The following is a 16,504-nucleotide window of genomic DNA, read 5'->3' on the forward strand; positions in this document are numbered from 1 at the left end:
GGCGCCCCTTCTGCTGGTACGGAGTACTAACAGCTTGATTGATTCCCTGGTCCGTGCGATACACTTCCCACTGCTTGGATTTACGGGGAAGCACATGCACATATGCGAGCACTATACATGTATGTATATATAGAGTAAATTCTTGCAAGCCATACTGTAGTCCTTTATATATAGCCTACTAGGTGTAGTTTTACAACGTTGGCGTGTCTAATGTATCTGTGAATCCATCCACCCGGTCGTAGTATTCATGCATATGGATGGCCTGGAATGCCGAAATGATACAGACCATTTGCTGGAAGTAAAATCTCCCATCAATTACTCTAGATTGTAGCCGTATCATCGAGTTCCATTGTCCCCTAAGTATGTTGTAAGGCAACCAACACGGCCCTTGTTACGGCTCGTATAACTATAGAAGCCGCATCTTGATCAAATAAAGTTTGCAGCCTGCTCCATTGCAATACTCTTTTTCTTTGCTGCGTCCGACGCTTGCTTTAGTGCTTCATCTAGTCCTTGTTCCGCTTTCTTGCTTTCTGCTGTCCTTTTCGATTCCAAGTCAAGTACTGCATTAGTAGTAGCATGGAATATTTCAGTAAGGTCCTTGTAATAGCGCGTTTGGAGAATAGTTAGCTCGTTAAGCAGGTAATTGTCCCGTTCAATTGCTTCTTTTTTGTTCTCCTGTCGTTTTCCTAGCCAGATGTCGGGTTTGACGGCCTGAAACTAATGTAACGTTACACCTATTTGTTTTGCCTCTTCCAATTCCGATCGTCGGCTTTTATTGGCTTTTAGCCTTGTAAGTATCCTTTTTGCTATATCTTCTACCCGAGAAGCAGCATCCTTTCATTGTTTTATAAGCTTGCTGTCTAATGGATCGCTTTCTGCTGCCTTTTTGTAATGGGCAAATACTTACTGCTAGAGTTGGCTAGCCTCGAGCGATAAGGTGATCGCTTCGATAGCAGCAACATCCTTCGAACAGTGGACAAGATGCATCCACGACGGATCGAACGCAGAATGGGGAAGGGAGCCGGAATATCGGACAATATGGCCGATCTTGGCTACCTGTGATTTGATGGTAAGTAACTCGTTCTAAGCCATTGTTAACGCTTCACTTGCTGCTACCAAGTCGCCCACTTTCTCAGCCTCCAATGCAGCCTTTCTAGCGTCACTGATAATATTGCGGGCCGTAGCGACGGCTCGAGCTGCAATGGCGGCTTCCGCAGGGCGTACAACTAACGGCCATGTTTTCACCCACCCGATATATTCGGCAATGCTGTCAATGTAGGCACGAGCCTCCTTGTCGCACTCTAAAACATTGGAGAACATCCTGGATTCGCCGTTGGCCAATGCTGGATCGTTGAGTGGAAGACCGGCTAGCCGCGGACGCGCGACACTCATGTCGTGTTGATAATAATTCGGGTCGAAGTTTTTGATAGGGACGAAATCTATTTTCTCTTCGAAATTAATGTTTTTACCACCAGCTAGTGTGGCGGATTCAATTATCTGGGCGTCCCAGGCGCCCCCGAGCATTAGAAACAATCGTATTTCCTGGCGCAAAACTTCAGTTGCAGGAAGCGACCCAGTTAATTCGATAATATTTTCCGTTGCGTAGATTCGGAAGAGGGTTCCTGCGCCGTTGCCGTATGCCATATGAGTATCTTCCATGTTTGTATAAGCCGTAACATAGACGCTACTTTGATTTCCTTGCATATGTTCAAAAATGCTTGTTTCTGTCTGCCCCCGAGGTAGAACACCCCCTTGGGCATGAATCTCATCCATGGTCTCGGGAACAACGAGCCACACGCTTGAGATTGGCGGGAGTATATTATCCAGCCCATGAGACGGAGCGGCCAAAGCGAGCCTGGTCCATTGGAGGATCAGGAGCGAAAGGAGAGACGCGTAGGTATTTATGGTGGACGCTCGAGACTTGTCTCGCTCAGGGTTGAAGACCGGCCTTGCTGGCTGCCTCGGGCGCGGATGGAGACGAAGAAGGAAAAGGGCTGTAACGTTGGCGAGAGGGAAGACTGGGGCGGTTACGCTGGGCGGCGCGTTTGAAACCAGTCGAGGCATCCGATTTGTATCCGATATTCACCTCACCATTCATTCATGCATTTGTCGAGCTCCCTCAAGCGGGGTCTACTGTAATTGCATCGGTACGTATACTTACTTGTACTTGCCTAGGTATAAGCATATAAAGTTCTTACTTGTACACCTATACAAGCACTGCTCGCAAGTACAGTACTTGGAGTTCAGCAACTAAGTGTGCCAAGTTTGACGTGCTTCGACAGCAATGCTCGTGGATATTAAGTGCAATCTGGTAGGCCAGTTGCGGATCCTTTTCGGCCATAATACTTGTAAAATACAAGTACAAGTATTTCGTCTTCATACCGATTACGTACAATTCAAATATAATAGTACATCTAGAGAGTATGATGCACGACGAACTGCTTTAGTACTTATAATGCTTATCAATCATACCACATGGTAGAGTCACTACACTACAGTAGACAAAAGTGACAATTCAATTCTGGCACCGCTACTACTACAAACTGAATCGACACTTTTGCCACTCCACTGTAGTACGGATATTGCTAGCTAAAGAATTTCTCTTGTCGTGCACTTACTTACTTCTACCCTACTTCTACCTACCTGAGTAAATACTTGTCATAGTTACGTAAGTACTCCGTACATGCTGCAATTTTACTTCGGTGTAGTCCGTACTCCGTGCTCCGTACATACGCCTGATACCGTGTAATGGGCGGATACGTAATGCGACAAGCAGGCGCACGCTAATTAGTACAATCAGAGAGTATTCCATTGGTTGAACGACATTCAGAAAAGGAAATGTCTAAATAAGCTAAGATATATAAGTCAGACCCCCCCAAGTCCGGCCACTAATTTACAAGAAACAGACTATTGTAAAAGCTAAAAAAAAACAAGGCATTACTGCTATAAAAAATTAAAATAAATATCTATAGTATCTATTCAAGCTGCCATTCAATGCAAAGGTCCTCAAATCCACGACTAGAAGTCTCGGCTGCAATTGGTACTAGATTGAATATTTATTCTTACTGTTACGGAGTCACTAGGCAGCTGCTCTAGGAGTCTCAATGAAGTATATTAAAAGATTTAAGGAGTAAAGGACTGTTTGTTGATTAGGGCTTGCTTCCTTTTCTGTGTGCGCCCCTTGGGTGGTCTGTTGTCCCCACACTCATCTGATAATATACAGTCGGGCTTAGCCCGATACCGTAACAGATACGGCACACAGAGGCACCGTTTAAACGGCATGAATCGATAGACTTGCCTCGTATAGTACTGACTTCTGGATTATGGCGTAAGAAGCCATTAATCCAGTTTTTCCCGAGAGGTTGAAGGTCCCCCCCCCTGCAATAAGAATCCGGGTAGCAAAGACCTTTAATTGCTGATGTACTTAATGGCAGTAGCCCTAACGTGCCTTGAATAAGGAGTCAATTGCAAAGGAGTATTTCTTGATTATTTGAGAGTCTCTAGGTTGGCTCCTTTGCAGTCTTTATCAGAAGGCTGCCTTGTAGTCGGTCTTGAAGTGTAGAGCGTGGAATTCCATACTATCGGCAGGCTTGGTGCTGCAATAGGCCGTTTTTAATAGTAGATATAGCTAACTGAATTATTTCTTCGGTATAGGTAGCTTGCCTAGCCATTGAGGAATCGAATAATAGCTTATTTTATAAAAATTATTTTAATTACGCGAAAAGTCGCGTTAATAGTACTGTAGGTAGATAGTTATATGGTGGAAAAAAAGGTGGCCGAACTTGGGGGGGTCTGACTTAAGTACAACTAATAGCAAGGCTATACATGTACTATATACCATAGAGATACTCTACATTCTAGTACGGTATGCTGTGTCGAAAGAATTTAACCTACTTGTATGTTATTAAGGACAACCTCACCTAATTCATGTAGTGGGCTTACTCAACACTATATACTCAACCGACGGCGCACCTGATGGTTGGTTTACTCTGGTATACTGCCAAGGTCTCTTCGGTCAAGTAGTGGGTTTGCTATGTACTCCGCGCATAACGCACTGTGTCTTTGTTAAGTAGGATGATCACGACCCCAAGGTCACGCACAGCCCAAGAGATGGGGTACAGAACGACGGTGCATGCCAATTCAGCTCGGACGAGTGATTCGTTAGTTGTTCACGCTGGTTGGAATTTTCGTTTTGGTATATTGAAACAACACTACTATTTAATATGCCAATGATTGAAGACAATACAACACTCTTTGATTCTATAACTAACGAATGTGTACTTTATTTTTATCTACATATGTTCCTACTATTGCTGTCTCTTCGTTCGATTCTTCCCACTCTGTCTCTCAAGCTACAGGATGAAATTTTGTCCGGACGGTCGAGTAGAGAGTATGTCCCGATATAAAACTACCATAATCCAGGTAGTTATTTGTACATGTATAGTACCGGATATCAGGTGCCGGATACAAGTACAGTAGTATTGATAAAGTGCAATCCTAGTAGTGGCATCCGCTCTGCTATTGTTCAGCAAAGAGCAGCAGGGCAGCGTAGTATACGAATGCATAGACACTGCGGGGATAACTTTGGTACTGAGTGTCACTACTGGTAGGGTTGTACGAGGAAGCACATGCAAATACGCGTTCACTGTATTGTATGTGGAGCGTTAATACTTGAAAGTCGTTCCGCAAGTACTGCACATGTAACTACTAAGTGTGCACGGTTTACGTGTCAATTGTATCTGTGAAATTCATCTACCCAGTCGTAGTATTATGCATATAGAAGCCCTGATATGCTGCAAGGAAAAGACCATTTACTAGACGTGAGATCTGCTAATATGTTCTCTAATTTGTAGCAGTATCAGCGAGTTCCATGGTCTCCAAAGTACGTTGTAAGCCGACTAATATGGCCCTTGTTACGGCTCGTGTAAACACAGAAGCCGCATCTTGATAAAACAAAATTTGCAACTCTTGGTTATCGACGTGACCATTGTACTGCCCGTCGACGCTGCGTCGACGCTTCTCTGCTAACTTTTCGTATTTGTTGCCCGGCGGCTTATTCTTGATTCTCTGGGCTAGCCTTCGACTTGCTACAAGGCATTCTTGGGGAGAATTGAGGGTATAGTGTGTTTATTCCGACCACAGCAAGAACCCCTTACCTGGGGGGCGCATTGGCGCGATTTGTTAACGTACATGCGGTATTTGTGGAAGACGATGATGGCTTGCCTGACTGACTTTGACTCTTCGACCACTCCGAGCCGCGGCGTCGCAGACGTGGATGGGAAGAACGACAAGAGATATGAAAAGAGAAGAAAAGGGAAGTGACAATGTGCGAAAATGCTGTCGCCTGAAGCAGATCCATTCCCTGGAAGATCGAGCAGACGGCTGGCGTAAAAAAGAAAGGGTTGCGTTCTTCAGAAAGGCCACGAAAATGGAGGTAGTTTTTGTAGTTGCTCGAGAAGTACATTATAAATCGGCCGAGCTCCGACCCGCTCTTCGACCAGACCGGGGAGCAGGAGCTGCGAATCACTGATATCGACTTCCTGAGAACTTGTAGTTGCCTGGCTTGCGTCCTTGCCGTTAGTTGCCTGGTTCGTGTCCTTGCCGTTAGTTGTCTGGCTCGTTTCCTTGTTGTTAGTTGCCTGGCTCGTGTCCTTGCCGTTAGACTTGGCTGTATTACCGAACGTTCTGCTATCGGCGAGTTGAATATTCTTGGCTGCAGCACTTCCGAGCCTGGACGTCGAACCCCCCGCACCTGCACCCGCCTTAACGGTACCAGCAGCAGCCTTGCTTATAGCGACTTTGCCACCGACACCGACAGCGGTAGCTACTGTCCCGGCACCGACTATGGCGGTCACTGTATCAACGTTATCCTACTTCTCAGCTACCCAATTCGTCACTCTTGACAGTGCCCTCCTTAACCCAGGGGTGAGTTTGGAATTGTCCTCGATTATCCTTGCCTGCTCTATCGCAGCTTTCTTTCTTTTTGCTGCGTCCGACATATCCTTTAGTATTTGACCTATTTCCTGTTGTGCATTCTTACTGTCTATCGTCTCTTTACGTGTTCTGCTCTGATTTTGCCCTTTGGCCGTTATTCTCCTCCAGGTCAAACATAGCATCATTAGCAGAATGTACTAATTCGACAAGGTCCTTGTGATAGCGCGTTTGGAGAATTATTTACTCGTTAAGTAAGTGTATGTCCCGTTCGATTGCTTCACTCTTCTTCTCCTGTTCTTCTCCCAGCCAGATGTCCGGTTTTATGGCCCGAAACTGCTTTGAATATTTCCCTATTTATTTTGCCTCGTCTATTACCGATCGTTGTTCTTCCTTTGCTTCAAGTTTTGCTTGCATCTCTTTTGAAATATCTTCTATTCGAGCAATATTATCCTTCATCTCTTTTACAACTGTACTATCCAACGGTTGCTGCCAAGTTTCTGCAACGGGCGATAACCTTCTGGTTAAGTTGGGTAGCCTCAAGTGAAATTGCTATCGTTTCGATAGCAGCTACAACCTTCGAACAGTGGATGAGATGCGACTATGGCAAATCGAACTTGGAACGCGGGAGAGAGCCCAAATACCGGGTAATAATGCCTATCTTGGTTACCTGTGAGTTAATAGTGGATAACGCATTCTGAGCTATTGTTAACGCTCTACGAGCTGCTACCAAGTCGCCTACTCTTTCAGCTTCAACTGCGGCCTTTCTTGCAACGCTTGTAATGTCTCGGGCCGTAACAACGGCATTTGTCGCAGTATTAGCTTCTCTAGGTACTAGAACTAACGGCCATTCTTTCCGCCACCCAACATAGTCTGAAATTGTATTAATAAACGCACGAGCCTCTTTATTGCACTCTTTTGAATTAGAAAACCTTTTCTTGGTATTGGCTAATGCTGGATGGTTAGGTGGAAGACCCGCTAGGCGCGGACGCGCTATACTGGCGTAATGTTGGCGGTAACCCTAATTGTAGTTCTTATTATCGTTAAATGCGATGTTGTCTTCTCTACGAGGAACTCCGCTCTCTATCTGTGCTGATTTTTCTATCTGTGCGTCCCAGGCGCCTCCGAGCATAACAAACTTACCCTCATTAAACTCGGATAAATTTTCAGGTAAAGGAATCGAACCTAATTGTTCGATGGCATTTTCCGCATAGTGAATGCAGAGTAAGGTTCCTGCAATACCATCTCCTACTGCACTAGTATATGCATTCTGGGCGTCAATAATCGAATCATAAGCCGTAACATAGACGCTATTTATATTTCCATGTACATGTTCATAAAAGCTTGTTTCTGTTGTGTCCCGAGGTAGAATACCCCCTTGGGAATGAATCATATCCATGGTCTGGGGAACAACGAGCCAAAGGTCTGGGCTGTCACGCAAGTTATCTATTTCAGGAGGAGCCCTGGCAGAAAGCGGGGGAGCAAGTTCGGGAGATGGCGGGAAGAGCAAGTTTGGTGGGAAGATTGGACGTAGGCTGCTTTTTAGGCGGAGCGGCCGCAGCAAGATTGATCCATTGAAAGAATAGGAGGAGTAGAGATGGAAGGATGCGTGGGCGTACATGGTGGGCGCTCGAAGCTTGCAGAGTACAGAGTTGATGATCGGCCCGGCCTGCTTTGTGTTCGGATGGAAATGATGGGAGACAAGATTGGCCGCAACGGTGGCAGGAGGGAAGATTGAGCGGGCAGGGTTCGGGCGGCGCGCTCAACACTGGTCGAGGAGGCATCCTTTATGTATGCGGTATTCATCATCCGTTCAATATGAAGAGCTCCACCAAACGAGGTCCTAATTCGGTACGAACTAGGGCGCAAGCACATCTATTACTTACCTACACCTAAGAGTACTTGCAGCGATAAGTACCCGATGCAGGCCAAAAAGACCACTTACTTGATAGTTGCTGCTCCATTTTAGCTGGAATACAAGTACTTAAATTTCAAGGTATAACAAACTACCCGGACTTTAACCCCGGTACAGGCCCGTTGGCGCGACATAATACGATATTGTAAAAGCATGCTAGCATTACGGAGCACGTACGGAGTACTGACATGTAACTTGATGTACGGTAAGGCAGAACTCTGTAATAATATGAAGCAAATGAATCGTCATGTCGGTTGGGTGGAGAATATTTTCCCAATACTAACCACGGCATACAGTATTACAGCATGTACAAGTAAGTAAGTATTTAGGTGGTGTGTATAGATCGTACTGTACTTTCTGTACATTTACTTACATGTACGTAAGTGCACTAGTGGTGGCAATTATCCTTTCAGTGCTCCGTACGTCAAAGTATATACCACAGTAAGTATCAGATGGCAGTTTCTTCGTACAACTGGACTGGTTTTCTGACAGTACAACCTCAACCCTACCGCGTCCGTTCTGCCATTGGCAGAGAAGGACAGTACAGCAGCGTGGTACACGAATACATGGACGGTACGAGCATGACTTTGGTACTACAGCCACTCCTGGCTCGTAACGCACTCCGTGCTCCGAACACCTACAAGTAGCTCTCTGCTGACATTTCTTGTAGTATATTCCTCCGCACATGTGCGGGTACTTGCAGCGCTTGAAATCCATACTTCGTGTCTGCATCAACCTCTTTGTACCCCGTACAGTACTGCGTAATGCCGGAAGGATGTGTAAGCGCGGACGAGTCGCTAACCGTCGAGGACACGAGCGCTATAAAACGAGATGCAGCGCAAGCGAGTTCAACTGTACATACGTACTGCTCGCTTACGCAAGGTACCTCGCTAGCAGCTGTACTGGACACCTACAGAGTGCATCCTGGGCTGCACCACTGGCTAGCGAGGTAGAGCACAGCGGCTCCGTACACCTAAAATTACTCGTCGGACATGAAGGTGTAGTGTACAAGTAATATGTGTACGAGCTACGGAAGAATATTATTATTAATATACTGAGACCACTTTTGGTCCAAGTCGAGTAATGCTCCGTAGGTGTACTTCAATTACTCCACACATGTACACTTGCTTGACTCCGAATCAATACACGTCCAAGTACTCCGTATTTGCAGAGGATCCGCTCGATAGACTTCACCAGCGAATCAACCATCGCCAGGCGGGCCAGATATCGGCATGTTGGTGTTCTTTGTTGTGTTGTTGTTGACCACTATTAATATTATTACCTGTACGGAGTACTTGCAGTACTTTGGTGTCAACAGCGCCCGCTCAAGAAGGCGAGAAAGTGGACACCGTTAAGTAGGTAACTCCCGGACGACGATAACCCCGCCACAGGCACGCTGGCGCGACATGCTTACATTGCATGCACTGGCGCTCCGTAATGCAGAGAAAAGAATAGCCATATGCCCAATACATGTACGGAGTAGTTGGTGTGGTACACGTAGGTGTGGTACACGTAGGTGTGGTACACGTAGGTGTGGTACAAGTAGGTGTGCTTGTTGGGGACGCACGGTATTACTGCCGTACAAAGTACTGTAAGTATTATGTACTTACAGTAAGTACAAGTACGGAGTGCCCCGTAAAAATCTCATGTAATTACTGTACTTACTTCCTTTACACAGTAAGGACAGCCAGATGCCCAAGTGGATTAAAGTGCCGAAAAAGACGTCCACGGCAGAGTCCAAGTATTGCTGCACTTATCTATGCACAAGTATGGATGATACCTTTTTGCAATGGTTGATTGCATAAGTAAGTAAGTACTGTACTTGCACATGTATTGTACTTCATTGTAATGCTCTGTACTTGAACATCAAGCAACCGTGTCCGTACTCCGCAAATGTACTCCGTATTAGTATTGCCGTTCGATTTCAAAGGTCCATTTTCTTGAGAGCTTCTTGGATGCCGGCCACCACAGCCCTTTTCACAATTCGGCCACCTATGCGAACTTTCGCCTCGAGCATTTCCTCCGGCTCTCGATCCTCGATTTGATCATTGTTCCGCCTCTCATTGCCCTCCGCTCGTCGTCGACGGCGCTTCGACGGCGCCAACCCGCCGGCGGCCTTCACTTTTGTCTTTTTCTTGCCGAATCGTTGTGCCGCTCGGGATACCGCTTCCTCGATATCAGGTTCGATGAGGCGCTCTGTGTCGCTGATGGCGACTTGCTGCGACCGAGCCTGTGACAGTCTGGAGATGCCATATGCGAAAACTTCCTCGCTGGTAGGAACAGGAGATGCCTGAAAGCCAAAGTTGACAAATACGCCTGCCGCCGGGCCGCCCGCGAGGTAGGATGTTCCGGCCGTGGCAACATCGGCGGCAGCAACAACGCCCACTGCCACTCCTACTGCTTTAAGTGTGACGCCAATCCAAGAGCCCTCTTCTTGGCCATCTTGGATTTTCTGTGCCTCTTGCATCGCCTTCTGGGCCTTTGCTGCTTTCTGTGCGTCAACGACCGTCTCTGGTCCTTGCTTCGTCTCCTTGCCGCCCTCCTTTCCTTCTTCCCGCTCAATCTCTTTGTTCAGCTGCTTCAGGTAGTTCTCTGCCGATTCACACATGCCCAAGAGGAGGCCGTGAGAGGTGAGCTGAAGCGTCGATATCTTCCTGCGCAGGTCACGTTCCCGATAGATGGCTTCGGGCTTCGACTCCCGAAAGTATCCTAGCCAGAGAGTTCCGGCCATGACGTTGGCGGCAGGGTCAAGTTTTGCCTGGCTTTTCGCCGCGTCAAGCTCCGATATTCGATTCTCCGTTTGGAGATGCCTCGCGTGCATCCTTGCCGCATATGTCTTGGCCTCGTCGACGGCCGCCTTCATCTCCAACGCGGATGCTTTCTTCACCTCCAACGTGCCGCCGTCCGCCTTGTCCTTGCCGAGAACGACGCGCTTCTGGAGATTCGCGACAGACGTCTCCCACGCAATGGAATGGACACCTTCGGCCGTCAGAAAATAGTCGACAGCCTCCTTCCACGACTTGTCGAACAGAGGGCGGTTGAGGTACATGGAATCGAAAATAATGTTCGCTTGCTTTCGTAGCTCGCTTCGGATCTTGAAGCTTCCCGCCTGCGCCTTTGCCAATGCATTGTTGGCCATGTCCGAGTCGCCGGCTTGCTTGGCTTCCTTCGCCGCTGTCTCGGCACTCTTGATTTCCACCCCGGCCTTGCTAATCTTGGCATAGGCCACGTCGATCTCGGAGGGCGGTATGATCAGCGGGAATTTTCCGCGGTACTGCACCGTTTTACCGTGCACCTTCATGTACTCGTCCACGTACATGTCGCTCTTTGTCTGATCAAAGTTGCTGAACGGCGCTTGGCCGATGGCGGGATGGTTCGTCGGCAAACCTGCCAGCTGCGGGCATCCGTTTCCGGATACCTCGCTACTGAAAAGCATTCGCCTGTATTGCGCATTTGGCACATCCACCCGTTTGCCGGCTGACGGGATTTGTCCGTGGACCAGGTCGACCGACGATATGATTTGCGCCAGCCTGATGCCTCCGATGGAAACGTACTGGTTCAACTTCGCAATCGGAAGCCAGTTTAGTGTTTCGGCCACGGGGATGGTGTTTTCCAGCGCGTTAATGTTGACGAGAGTTCCTTCGGCACTGCCGTCAAACGCGGCCAGGGCAGCCTCCTCGGTTTCGTACACGGTAACGTAGATGCTATCTCTAGCGCCTTTAACGTGCTGATAAACGCTCGTCCCCGTGGTGCCTTGCGGGTGGATGCCGCCATCCTGCTGCACCTGCGCCATGGTCTGCGGCACGACGAGCCAGACGCTCTGGATAGGAGGTCGGGGTTCATGAAGGATGGAAGGCTTGCCGCCTTGTTTGGTCGGCGGTGGAGAGGCAGCTTTGGTCAGAGGTACCGGAGTGAGGGCGATGAGTTCACCGGCCGCCCCTTGCTTGTTGGGCGGAGCGGCCAGAGCATACTGCATCCATTGAAGTAGTAGGAGAATGAGAAAGGACGGATGGGTAGGCATGGTGGGCGCTTGAGGCTTGCGCGGCACGGGATGAACGGTCGGCCCGGCTTGCCTCCGGTCCGGAGCAGGGGGAAACGCGCGAGAGACGAGTGACGAAAACGGCGAGAGTGACGATTGAGCGGATCAAGCTAACCACGCACTCGACAGGTTGAGGCAGGCTTTTTATATTCCTCGACGCTTGCGGTTCATTATTCGCCCCTTTGTCCCTTCATTCTCCTGCTCTGCAGAGCGGAAGTACGTACGAAGTCAGGCGGAACTGCCACGCACCCGTGTGAGGTAGTGTATGCAAATGCGCCGCCAGGATATTGGGCATCCTTTTTCCAGCATGAATGAGCACTGAGCACTCCAATCGATTTATTCACGTAAGTACATGTACAACGTAAGTACAAGTACGGTAAGTTGTTGTACTTACAATCTACAGTAGGGGTTCAAATCCACTGGGAGCACAGCGCGATGTTGCAGTGGGCCAGGTGCAGAGGTGGAGTATTAATGCTCCGTATTACTGTATCCTTAGGTACTCCGAACTTGTGAGGAATTAGTCCTTGCTTATAGGTGTCCATTCAAGTACCTACCTAGGTACTCACATGCCTGTGCACTAAGAATGGGTATTACGGCGCGTAAGTACTCCGTACGGAGTAAGTACATGTGCGGTGATTCCGGTAATAATATTTCACCAAGCGCACTTACATTTACTTGTAGGACGGTGTAATGTATGTACTAATATTTACTGCCTGTACTCCGTACTTGTAACGGTTCATAGTGTACGAAAGTACTAGATAAGTACTTTGCACTTGAACATCAACTAACCGCAAAACTGTCCACTCTCCAGACCCAACGATGAATAGTCACAAGTACGTACAGTACAATAAGTTCGAATACTTGCCACCACTTGACCCGTTCAGCGAATGGTCTACAACTGCATGTATTCCGTACATGCATTCTGTATTCTGCATTTTTACTGAATAAACCTTGACAGTAATAACTGTCGCAGTACGCAATAGCCACTCCCGCAACTGTGAACACTCTGTACACCCGCAAAACTAGGCGAGTGAGAACCTTGTACTTGCACAGTAAGTACTTGTACAAATGCCTGTGTAAATTATGTACTTACATGTGCACCTACTTGGGTGGATACCGTAGCTCTCCCCGCCAGCCCAATCCCCGTCGCCAAGTACGTCGCCAAGTATGGAGTACTTAGCATAATGTACCATACTTACACAAACACTATCAAGGTACTGGTGCAGAGGTGCCTACATGTAAGTATTACTGTATTGGTACCTACCTATTATTACTCACTTGTAGGAGAGGTACTAAGTGACTCCTGTAAGCACGGAGTAAGTAAGTACTTACTTGTAGAAGTGCTTGGCGCAAGGACTACAAGCACACCGTACATGCTTGTGCTTACAGTACAACTAAGTAAGTACATGAGCATGCACGGAGCACATGCACAACCATGTACTTGTACGTGTAAGGCGTGCACACGCCTACATGTGCCGTACCCTAGTGTACACTTGCTTGCAGTACGGAGAAGCAGGTGTACAAGTACCTGAACGTGAGCAGCACAAGCACCAGTAATACTCCAGACTAGCTGTAAATATACCTAGGTGTACGTTGTACTTGTGCAACTAATATGTAACTGGAAGTGCATGTGCGCACTACCTTTGTATCTGGACTGACACAAGCATGTACTTGTAACGAGGCGCTGCAATTACGGAAATAGGTGTACTTGAGTACACCAACCTGTGCGGAGTAGTTGTACAGTAAGCAAACTGCGGACAACGGAGCAGATCAAAATACATGTACTTACTCCGTACAACTAGGTGTAATTACTTGCAACTGTTATATTCATCATTGTACGGAGTAGGTGTAGGTACTCCGCACTCCATGCGAAGTTTTATAGATGTTCGGAGCGCTCAAGTATATGCACAAGTACAAGTGCTTAAGTACTTGCCATTGAGTCCCTGCAAGTACTTGTACGAGTACAAGCAATCGCACGTGTAAGTACTTACAGGATACGTGGGCGCCCGGCACTTACTTACCTTACCGTACTGTACATTAAATGTATTACTTGCCTGTACGTTGTACAGTATAGTACTAGGTAGGTAATATTACCCAGGACTCTCTCCCGATCGAGTGCCGGTAATTTAATGCGTAAGTAGTTACTCCGTACCGTACAGCACTTTGTACCACGGGTCATGACAGATGGGCCGATCCAACAGTAGCGCTGCTAGTGGAGCATACCTGTACATGTACTTACAATGTGTGGCAAAAAGTGTTGGCCCTAACCACAAACCACATTCCTAGTCCTATATAGGTAGCCTCTAGTCCAATATAACCTAATAGAAAATGGTACCTGAAGGGGGGCAAATACATTTTGCCCCCCACTGTACGTAAATGGAACAAGTTGTACTCCGTACGGAGTAAGGAATACAATAATTACTGTACGGAGTACATTGAGCCACAAATCGGATTCGATTGTAAGTACGGAGTACGGAGTACGAGTTCTTGCAAATGCAAATAAGTACATGCAATTTTAAGCACATTTTCTCTCAATATGCACGTTCTTGTATGTACACTTTTGAAGCAAATGTCTTGGGACGCACTGCATACACGTATTTGTGCCCGCGTAAGAATCACAAGTAGGCCTAGCCCTAGGTGGCGTCCAGACGGAAATTCCCAAATGCAGATTTACACTTACGCACACTTACGGTACTTGTAGGCACAAGTATCAATATATACTGTAGTTGTAGTTGTACGTGTACTGCAATAACTCTGTACTTAATTACAACTACTTGTGCCTGAACATGGATGTGCTCCTATCCGTGCAACTTCTGCACTTGTAAGTGCTTGTAAGTACTGTAGGTACTCGTGTCAGGGGCCTAGCCTGGCATCGAATCGATCGCTGGCGATCAGTGTGACCTTACGTAACAATTACCGGCATATAGATGCATTTCGGAGCATGCAAGTACAGTATACGGAGTAATAATGCATGTACGGAGTAATAGTTCTCGTTGTCTTGGACGCAATATTGGACGGGGCCACGGAAAAGCTCCGCAGCAGGAAAATACTTACTGTGCATGTATAAGTACTTACTCCTACAATACTTACATGTACATGTACGGTAAGTGACCACTTACAATAATTACAAGCAGTTGTGGGGGAAGTACTCCGTACGGAGTACTGCATTCCGTACTCCGTACAAGTAAGTCCTATAATACTTGTAAGTGTACTTACGGAGTACCGTCTTCGCACATCCAAGTACTGGACGGAGCACTCAAGTACAGTACTTACTTACTAAAGCGGCACATGTACTGTAATCTGTGTGCTGTAACACTGTGGGTGTGAATAGTGCTGTGGGGTGGCAATTCAATGTGTACTTACTTAGTAGGTAGGTAAGGAATGATGTTAGCGCTACCGAAACTGAATCGTCACTTGATCAGAGTGACTGTATTACTTACTGTACTTGCTCCGTACTGTAAGAAGCAATGCGCTCCAGAGCACCGTTTTTCGCCGCACCAATGGTCTGCTTGCCGCTACACTTGCAAGTATTGTACCATGCAGACTGAACTTGTGCAAGTAAATACTGTGCTCGTGGCTCGGACTACACCAGGCTAGGTTCTGGAGTCGGCTCTACCACGGTCGCCGAGAACCTGGACCATGGCGTCGCACCTGGGTGACAATTCTGTGAAGGGATGAACCGCACGACCAAGATCCGGGTTGTGCGGTCCGACATCGATGGCACCCTACCTTTTCGATCTCGGTTCCAGCCTCGATGACTGCGGCATCCATCAACTCCTTCCTGCCCATTCGGCTCCGAGGAGTGCCACAACGCAATGGCCAGCAGCGCCATGGCAAGCGAGCCATCGCCAAGGGGGGAAGGGCATTTTGCCATGAACACGTGAACAAGGAATCCAGGCATGGGCTACGCCAAAGATTCCCAAGCTCATCTTGACCTTTAATTATTCCCTTTCGAGGCGACCACCTGGCTGACTTTGCCGGCCATGCGAGATGAATGCGCAGTGAATAATTGTTGCAGGTAGTTTCCACAGTCGCCGGTGGTTGACGTGCAGTAGGCAGGGCCAGCATGCTTATCAGTCTGTACGATTGCTTCATTACTTGAAATGGGGGCATCCTGTCTGCGAGCTTCAGCAACATCGGCATCCTAGGGGATATTATAGACGTCCCCCCAGAGCGCAATTCACCAGCCCGATGGTACTCGGTACTCTCCATAACTATGGCGCGAGAGCTAATGCAAATAGGGAGGCTCTGGTGCGAACAGCTAGCCGTTGACGAGTCTGCATCCGCAGCTCCTTGGCCAAAGTATACGCTCGAGCCTGAATGCAAAGGCCAAATAACCGTTCCGGATGCGTAGCATTGCACTCTTTGGCCTGCCCGTTGGTTGCGCCGACGTACAGCACGTTCAAGCCGCTAGTCCCCTGCCATCCGTCGGTAACTGCAGGCGCTCGCAGAATAGTCTCCGGTAGTCAATTGTCTGTTGGTTGAGCTGGCCTGGTATTCTTCGGTCGGACTCTTCGGCCGAGGAATAGTGCTATCTGCCCGAGAATGCTGGAGACGCGTTGCTTTGGGCAATGTGGTCCTGGCGTGGGAGCAGACGTTGGTGCCTTGCTAGTCGACTA

General features: G+C 47.8%; 2 protein-coding genes across 2 annotated transcripts; both read right to left on the bottom strand.

The window, feature by feature from the left end:
• Positions 1 to 1,083: 1,083 nt before the first annotated feature.
• Positions 1,084 to 1,659, bottom strand: DCS_02483 (uncharacterized protein; the record flags this gene model as incomplete). The annotated part of the gene is made up of 1 exon (XM_040799810.1): positions 1,084 to 1,659. The coding sequence occupies one exon, from the start codon at positions 1,657 to 1,659 to the stop codon at positions 1,084 to 1,086; it is 576 nt and encodes a 191-aa protein (XP_040660693.1).
• An 8,111-nt stretch (positions 1,660 to 9,770) lies between these two features.
• DCS_02484 (uncharacterized protein) lies at positions 9,771 to 11,867 on the bottom strand (the record flags this gene model as incomplete). The annotated part of the gene is made up of 1 exon (XM_040799811.1): positions 9,771 to 11,867. One exon carries the CDS (start codon positions 11,865 to 11,867, stop codon positions 9,771 to 9,773), a length of 2,097 nt encoding a protein of 698 aa, XP_040660694.1.
• Between the last annotated feature and the right edge of the window lie 4,637 nt (positions 11,868 to 16,504).

Source organism: Drechmeria coniospora, chromosome 01 (genome assembly GCF_001625195.1).
Source record: "Drechmeria coniospora strain ARSEF 6962 chromosome 01, whole genome shotgun sequence".
Classification (NCBI taxonomy): domain Eukaryota; kingdom Fungi; phylum Ascomycota; class Sordariomycetes; order Hypocreales; family Ophiocordycipitaceae; genus Drechmeria; species Drechmeria coniospora.